At 46.7% G+C, this 8,903-nt stretch overlaps 1 protein-coding gene across 1 annotated transcript; it reads left to right on the top strand.

Annotated features, from left to right (window-relative positions):
- The first annotated feature begins 657 nt into the window (after positions 1 to 657).
- On the top strand, positions 658 to 2,826 carry LOC127300811 (uncharacterized protein At4g33100). The gene is made up of 2 exons (XM_051330984.2): positions 658 to 969; positions 2,556 to 2,826. The coding sequence occupies exons 1-2, from the start codon at positions 778 to 780 to the stop codon at positions 2,670 to 2,672; spliced, it is 309 nt and encodes a 102-aa protein (XP_051186944.1). The 5' UTR covers positions 658 to 777; the 3' UTR covers positions 2,673 to 2,826.
- The last annotated feature ends 6,077 nt before the right edge of the window (positions 2,827 to 8,903 follow it).

The following is an 8,903-nucleotide window of genomic DNA, read 5'->3' as shown; positions in this document are numbered from 1 at the left end:
AAGCAACTTTGGTACCCACCGAATAAATTTTGACGGATGGCTGGGCAACTTTGGCGTTCAGCAATGCAACTTTTATTGTGAATGTAGATTTACGATGTGCAGAAAAGTTGCTTCCCCCAACACTAAAGTTGCATCATCTCACATTATAATTGCTTTGTCGCACGTAGAAGTTGCTTTAAAAAAAACTTCATCAAAATACATAGAAACGAGATCTAGTTTTGAAGAGCTCACCGCAAGAAATTCAAACGTGAAAGCGGATTCTAATTTCGACATCTGGTGCAAAAGTTATATGCTTTTAAATATTTTAAAAGGATAATTAATGTGCATGATGTCATCATAGTGCATGTGCTACAATCACTGGATGTCTAACCGTAAATAATAGGTGTTCACACGGACAAAACTTGTATGCTTCCAATGTACCAATGGGCACGCGGCCCGCTCCCTAGACTCATCCAAAAGAAATACGGTTTTTATTACTGTAATTTTTTGTCCAAGTATGTTGTGAATTGGATTCTGTTAATGATGCTCATAGAACGTGAGACAGAGATCATGACTAATCGAATTACAGCAATGCCGTATGCACGTTCGGTACGACTTCGGCTGTAATTCGGAATCCGATTTGATCTTCGCCTGTAATTAGTGCTGATATCTTGGATCCGCCACGTAGGGAGGGTTACCTAAACCAGGAACACCGCTTTGGGAGGTGGGGACGACCGAAACAGGGAGAGAAACAGAGACTCGCGGGCGGCGGCAGCGGCGAGGGAGCAGAGCAGAAGGATGGTGTTTGGCCGGAACAAGCCGGCTCCGTCCACAGCGTCTCCGTCGTCGGCTGCGGCGGCCGCGTGCGGGGAGCTTCGAGCGGCGTACCACGAGTGCTTCAACCGGTGGTACGCGGAGAAGTTCGCCAAGGGGCAGTGGCACAAGGACGACTGCGCCGGCCAGTGGAGCAAGTACCGCGCCTGCCTCGAGGTAAACCTAGAGCCCCCGCCCCCGCCCCCGAATCCTCTCGGCATCCGCCTCAATCACGGTTCGCTATCATGGCTTGCGCTTCGATTTGAATCCGATCTCTGGTTTACCCTGCTATGCGCGGTAGAGATCCATCCCATCATTGGCCGCCTCGTTTGTTAGATTCCAAGATGTTCTAATGGCTACCTGCGGTGATAATTTCCGGAGAGAGCATTCCCTGATTGTGCCGGGATTGTAATTTAGGTTGGAATTGTTAGGGAGGTTTAAACCTTATGCTGAGATCTGGAATTTCTTGTTTGGAGAGGATCTTTGAGGGACGGTGTCGATTATGTATCTTCTTTGCTGGGGCGGATTGAGGTGGGTTTTCTGGGGAGAATCTGAAAATCATCAGAGCAGGAACTTATGGTAGTCATGTTGCATTGTTGATTGTGATCTGGATTTGCATTGTGCTGAAACTGTTTACATATTTGGGGCCGATGCTATTGTGTCTGGTGGCAATCCTAATATTGCAAATGTGGATTCTGTGCTATCCGGTGCGATGGCAATTTAGAGCACTTATGCTGACAGGCGATGTCAGATGTGGGGGAGAATGTTATTTCTGTCATTAATTCTTCAACTCAAAAAGTGTATTGCCTAAAAAAAGGAGGTTATTAATCAATTGAAACTATTAAGCTTGCCAAGGCTTTGATAGTTTTATCTCATTTGCATGAAGAAAGCAGTTAATTGATATCCGAGGAGAACTCAGATCGTTGAGAGGACTGATTTCTGAAAACCATTTACAGTTATACCTATTCCTGCTTTGCTTACTGTAGTCTGCTAGGCTGTTTTCTGTACAAGTTTTGGCCATAGCTGGTGCAATGCTGACTGAGAATTTTGAGGCATGGTTGCTAGGCAGCCTGGTCGCTTAGTGACTGTGCCAACCCATCCAAAGATCAGGCATTTTTTAAGAAAACTCATTATTGCCGATTTCTAAGTTCTGCCTGTTTCATGACTTAAAATAGCAACAATGTGTATCCCCTCAGATAGGTGGTTATATCAGGTTCACAGCTATGTGTTTTGTTTGAAGTGATGATTTGCTGAGGGACAAAACCTTCTTGGCACATGAATGTTTAGTCAAATTATTTATTTGTAGAAAACAATTATCGCTTGGTCATATTCATCTTATATCTTTGTCATTTACCTATTTTATACTCTCCGAGTTGTTGCTCTATACCCGACAAGGTTCAAAAAAGTGCTAGGTTATTCATCCTAGTTTTGCCTCTGCCTAGCGCTCATCTCACCTAAGTGCACGCCTAGGTGCGCTACGCATATCACGATTAAGCGCTAGGCGTTTTGATGATGATATTTATGTTACCAGAATAATAGCAGTGTTCAGGATTTGAGTTCAACAAAGTTGTCTTATACACGCAAGCGATGTTGTTTGATTGTAATCAAAGATCATATTGAGTTTAACATGCACCAATACCATACTTTCTTCAGTTCCAAGAAATTCGTCTTATTATTTCTATTTAGGTTCAGAATATATGTTTTTTATCTTGCTTATTTCTGCTTACCTGACAGCTGATAAATCCATGTTTAATTGTTTCCAGGAACATCTCGAAGACAAGCATCTCAGGCAAATCCTATTGGAGTCGGAAACGTCCTCCTGTTATGCGCAGCTTGATCCTGATTCTTCATCAGGACAAGGTGCGGCCACATCAAAATGACAGTCTAGGACTAACAACATGGTCAAGTTCTTTGCTTGACCAGAACTTGGAGATCCTTGGTAGACTGAACCAAATTGTAGTTGTGTTTGGACACATGTTATGTCCCCGGATAATGTTGAGTTCAGCATATGAGATTAATTTGTTAATTTTTCCAGGATCAAATTGTTCTCAAACTTACAAATATGTACTTTTTATACACTCAATCGACCACTAGTTTGTAAATATCCAGGGATTCTGGTCCTGAAATTAGCAGAATAGGATCTACTTTATCCAACCGAGGCTCTGGAACAGTATTTCATGCTGTCCTTTGGGCCAAAAATTAACTTCCTTCATAAGTGTTTTGCAGCTGAATTCGCCGGTGTTCTGATTGCACCACAAGGTTCGGGTGCATCAGATATCTTCTAGGGCCAACCCATATATATATAGATATTGATAGCTGGACAAGCAATATATCAGGATTGTATACGACGGTCCACGACTATGTTAAGGAGAGGCCAAATGCGAAATTATTTCCATGGTGAACGCATATTAGATATCAAAAAGAGAAAAAACCTAGATGCATTCTACTCAAATCTGGTCTGTGTTGGAAATGCTCTTGCGTGTTACGAAGGGTGCGTTTCCAGTAAGAAGTATGGTGCTGCCATTTCAATACAAAAACACACGCGTCGTCAGTCAATGCTTAAACCGAAGAGAAAGAAGGCATTTCATTTGACCATGAAAGAAGACCTCTTACACCAGCAACTTCTATTTCTTTGCACTTGAATAGGCAATATACGCACTAGAAGTATGTATCAAGATATTTATTGGACACATGCGCATTCTAGTGGTGCAGCAAATTTATAAGAATACTGAAATAGGCTTATAGGCATGGAGATCTATAGATACGCTGCTAATACATCAGATGAAATATATTTATAAATGCTTATTTATTTTATTGTTCTTAGAACTCAAAAGGATACACTTGACAAGAAGTTTTTTCTCAAGGGCAATGCCTCAATCTAAAGTTTATCAAATGAACTAAAATAACTACTACCTGTATTAGAAAATAGTAACATACCTTACCACTTTAAAATACGATTAAGATTATTGAATGAGTGTTTGTGATGACATATATTTGAATTATATATAACCAAGAGCACTGAATTTAATGTTTGTTTTGCATAATAGGTTAGAAAACTTTGTATCCCTAACGCAAAAAATCTAATAAATATTGTATGCACAAATAAAATTCTAAATAAGTAAAAAAATTAGTATAAATGAATAAGGGCAAAATAAGTTGAAAGTACTTTTGGCCTATTGCCGCAACGGTTTATCGGGGTAAAAAAACAAAGAGTCTGGACGAATTTGTTGCTCCATCCAAATGTGTAAAAGATCATAGTCGCACTTAAAAGCCGAGTACTCTACCATTGAGTTAGCAACCCAGATAAAAAAAGATCTTAGATACGATCGAAATCCAAAAATCAAACTCTTTCTTTACCCACACTCTCAAGCACTCTATGCCATAACCCACTACATTCTCCTCGGATGAGAAATAAGTCTCAAATGATAATTCATTAGGCCATCAAGTGGGATCTCATCTAAGTCCCACTTGTAATACATTTTCCTTTTTCTAGTGTAAAGTTTGACACAAAAATTTACACCAGAGAAGACAAAATACACTAAAAGTGAGATCCCACCGGGATCCCAACTTGAAACCCTATAATCCATATATATCTCAATCCTCTCGTTTTCAACACAATACATGGAATCGACAATTTGGAGCCACGCACTTCCACTTTATGGATTGTTTTCTTTGAAATTAGAAGTTTGTACAATTTTTAAACCATCATGAAATCCAACGTATTAGAACATTAGCAAATAATGGTACCTTGAGATATGTTAGTGCAATGATGAGAGACCATAACATACAAATCAACAAAACACTTAATTTCTTGATAAAAAAACATGTGAGAGCCCCGCGATGCAAATCGGTGTCCGCGAGCGTCCGTTTGCGTCTCGCGGCGGGCGCGAGAAAGATTGTTTTTGTTCGCGCGTCCGTTTGCGCCTGGGGGTGCCTCCAGCGGCCCGACACATTTCCGCGTCGGCATGAATTATGAAGTTTGAGAACAACAAAATAAAGAGTTTCAACAAAGTCATAGTTATTACATCTAAATTTTAAAAAGTCTACATGAAAATAACATGGTATTCCTGTAGGCATGGTCTTCATGGCCAGCCAATGCCCACTGATGCTCAATCAGATCCGTCTGCAGCCATTTGCACACGTTTTCGTCAGTGACTTCTACATTCATATGCAGATAGTTCTCCCAAGATAAAGCCCCAGGGAGTGGCGCAACCAGCTCACCTTGGAATTCCCAGTGGTTCTCATTGCGGCCATCAGGACGCTCGTTCTCAACGATCATGTTGTGCATGATGACGGAGCATGTCATCACCTCATGCATAGTCTTCAGCGACAATGTTCTTGCCGGGTGATGGACAATTGCCCACCGAGCTTGGATCACACCAAATCCGCGCTCCACATCTTTCCTACAAGTCTCTTGCATCTTGGCAAACCTCCTCGTCTTCTCAGAGTTTGGATTACGGATAGTCTTCACCAGTGTGGCCCAGTCAGCGTAGATGCCATCAGCAAGATAATATGGCTTGTCATATTCATTTCCATTGACCTCGTAGCTCACCCGAGGAGCTTTGCCTTGCATGAACCTGTTTGAAAACCGGTGATCGGTGCAACACATTGATGTCATTGTTGGAACCGGCCATGCCATAGAATGAATGTCAAATCCATAAATCTTGAGAACCCTGCTGTTGTGGGTATACTTCATGGGTGTAACCTCGACGGTGGCTAGATCCGGTAAACCCGGGTGGCCCATAGACGGTGATGGTGGCGTATGGCCCATCGGGCGGCCCAGTTGCTGTAGATCAAGATGGAGGAAGTCCAGCCCAGGGGCGAGGAGCTGGATCCACCGACCTACCCTGGAAGTCGGATCCGGCCTAGCCCATCAGGGGTAGCCAGATTCAGTATGGTGTATAAGGAAAGGCGGATCCTTGACGTGCACGGCAATGTAATATTCCGTAGTTAGGCAACTTGTATTCCGGCTAGGACTCTCCGTGTAAACCCTAGATCCTAGCGCCTTTATAAGCCGGATCCCGGGAGCCCTAGAGGACAACCACAACTCATTGTAACAACGCGAAAGCGCCCAGATAATTCTAGACAAGCAGCAGTAGGCCCTGTCATCGTGCATGTGTTCCGAAGCTGGGTAAATCGCGTACCACCGTCCTGAGGATTCTCCGCCCGATGGCCCCTAATTCTTCTTCCCTCCATGAGGATCCCTCCTCTGGAGTACCGTCGAATAGGCAACGACAGTTGGCGCCCACCATGGGGTGAGAGAGGCGTATGGAGGGCGGAACCGGGAGGGTTCCGCCATGGGAAGCTTCAACGACTCCATCGCTGTTGGGCGTGTCCTTTACGCCGGGAACTTTTCGATCGTCCCTCAGGACGAGTGCTGGATTCTGGCTAAGACGGACCCCGTCAAGCTCTCCATCGTCCCAATCGGCGGCGTTCACATCTTCATCAGCGAGACCGTCGATTCCGACGAAAACGCCCTGGTAAGTAACGCTGACACGACCGCCGCTGAGCAGAACGTAGTTGCGAAGATCCGATCTGAGTCGCAGGAACTTCCTAAGGAAGATTCCTCCTTAGATCAAGAAATTTCAAAACCCACCAAATCCGCCCCTGAGCAGGAAATTATTGTGGAAGACCAATGCAGATCCGCCTGGGTCTCCCAGGTGTTAGAGAAGCAAAGGTACCACTTCGTGCACTTCCTTGCACATACCGCAGGAACCGCCCCTCCTCAGGATGGAGCTAGACCCATGCAGGTTGAGGCTGCCGTAGACAGCGATACTCCGGATCATCATGAGGTTGCCGGAGACAACAACTCTCCGGATCAGCAAGAGGATGCCGGAGACAAAGAAGAGTCAATCCTCGACAACCTAAGCCCACTATCTGACGATGCGTCCTCCATGGATACAGAGTAATACAACTATGTTATGAAGGAGTTGGAGGATGAGGAGAAATTTGAGGCAGAATCCACCCCGCCAAAGCAGGTCCTCGCGACCCTAACTGGGCTGGAGAAAGGAACTGACGCAGAAGAAACTCCGCCCAACGCCGGAATTCCGGTGCCGTCAAATCCGGAGACCCCGCAACGAGTGCGCTATCGCATCGTGCCAGATCCTGGAGAAGGACGTGTCCTCGAATACGGGGAAGACATGTCCATAGAAGAGCTCGCTAGGGCAGCAGGCTGGGGTGCTATTGCGAACTCGGAAATCCTGGCCAAGCCAATAACTCCGGAAGATGCCGCAGACCCGGAAGCTCTAGAAGCCAAAAGGATTGAACTGTTGGCTACCGCTGAAAAGTTCTCCAATATCGCAGTAGTAATGCTGGAGGAAAGGCAAGAGGCGAAGGAGCTGATGGAAATAGTTGGGGAGCAAGAAAGCAGAACCACGGAATACCTGCTGAAGGCCAGAGCACTCAGAAATCGGTGGGAGACCATAGTAAGTGATGCCAACAGGGAGGCAGAAAGGATTCGCCATGAAGCTATTCGCCCCGGAAGATCAACTTTGAGAGCCCCACCAACCTTCAGCCGCTCGCAACTCCAAAAGATAACATGAAGAAGGCTGCGGAGATTCTGGCCAATAATGATGAAGAGATCGACCTTAACCACCTCCGCACACTTGTTGCTTCAGCAATGAAGCAACACAGTAAGGCAGATACTTCGCGTAGGATGGAATCCAACCCGGATCTATGTGTGTCCACCGCGCTAAAGAACGCCTCAGGAAGGGAGTGTCGTGACGAACAATCGCGCACCGGATCTACGGAGCGTAAAAGATACCCGTACCCTCGGAAACACCTCTGACGGAAAAAAACAAGGGAAAGGATCCGATGTATGCTGGCAGTGACAAGTACCAGAACTCGTCACCTCCGCCCCGGAACCCGCATCCTCCTCCGCCACCTCGCCAATGGAGTCCAGCTGGAAACGCCCGACCCCATGGGCCTGGTGGAATTAACATCCGTGACAACGCTGTTCCCCCGAGGAGCCGGAACAAGGAGCGCACGCATGAGCCTCGTCGGAGCCGGAACGACGAACGTGAGCCTGAGCCCCGCAGAAACCGGAACAAGGGAGGCGACCGCCATTATGGCGAAGGTAGCCACCGTAGCCGGAGTCAGCATCGTGAAGGACAAGGAGAATCTAAAGGCGGAAGCAAAAGTTCTCACCGGCCCCCTCATAGATCTCCTTCCCCACCGCCTAGTGGGGGAGGTGGAGGCAGAGGCAGAGGCGGAGGCCGAAGGTCTCGCTCCCGCTCAAAGTCTCCCACTCGAAACGGCTGGCGCGACGCACGGGAATGTCTCAACGAATATAGGACTGGGTACATAGGCCCAAAATGCTTTGCCAGGAGGATCCGAGAGGAACCAACGCCAAAATGCTTGAACCTCAAGCTACCCGGAAACATGAAGCCGTATGATGGCAGTGAGAGGCCCGATACCTGGATCGATGACTTCTTCAATGCAGTCAGCTTTGCCGAAGGGACTCCAATATGGTCTGCCGCATGCTCCAATTGTACCTTGTTGGCCCAGCCCATATTTGGCTCAACGACCTCGACGAAAATTCTATCTTTTGCTGGTTTAACCTGAAGGTCGCCTTTGAGAACCACTTCAGGGGCACCTATAAGAGGACCCTCCACGGCCAGCGATTTGCAGGCCTGCATCCAGAAGAAAAACGAAACCTCCCGAGCCTTCCTCTCTCGGTGGTTAGCAACAAGAAATGAGTGCGAGAACGTGGGTAACCGCACAGCAATGCTAGCTTTCATAGGTGGCTTGCAAAGAGGGGGGCTGCTCCGGCACAAACTAACCTGCCTTGTCAACGAGAATAAGCTGACGTTGGATGACATGATCGGCATCGCCAACACTCACACCGCCGTTGATGACGATGCAGGTGGAGAACTCTCAGCCACAGCCATACCCCTGCATCAGCAAAAGAAAAACCGAAATGGCAGCAGCAACAACAACAAGCGGAAGAACCCCTCTGATGACCAGAAGAGCGGCAGATCCGACATGGTTGCCATGACGTTCCAATACGGAGGCCAAGGAGGCGAAAGAGGCCGCGGCCGTGGTTGCGGAGCCGGCAGGGGCCAGCAGCGCGCTGACGAGGTCACCGCCGCTGGGTTCCGCGCTCCCCAAAC

This window comes from Lolium perenne, chromosome 5, assembly GCF_019359855.2.
Source record: "Lolium perenne isolate Kyuss_39 chromosome 5, Kyuss_2.0, whole genome shotgun sequence".
Lineage (NCBI taxonomy): Eukaryota > Viridiplantae > Streptophyta > Magnoliopsida > Poales > Poaceae > Lolium > Lolium perenne.
Note: the sequence above shows the minus strand (reverse complement) of the source record. Positions and strands in the feature narration are given on the sequence as shown.

Excerpts from the sequence above, each read along its gene's own strand:
- LOC127300811 (XM_051330984.2), top strand. The coding sequence starts at position 778 with ATGGTGTTTGGCCGGAACAAGCCGGCTCCGTCCACAGCGTCTCCGTCG. Across the intron at positions 970-2,555 it reads AGTACCGCGCCTGCCTCGAG|GAACATCTCGAAGACAAGCA; the intron begins GTAAACCTAGAG and ends AATTGTTTCCAG.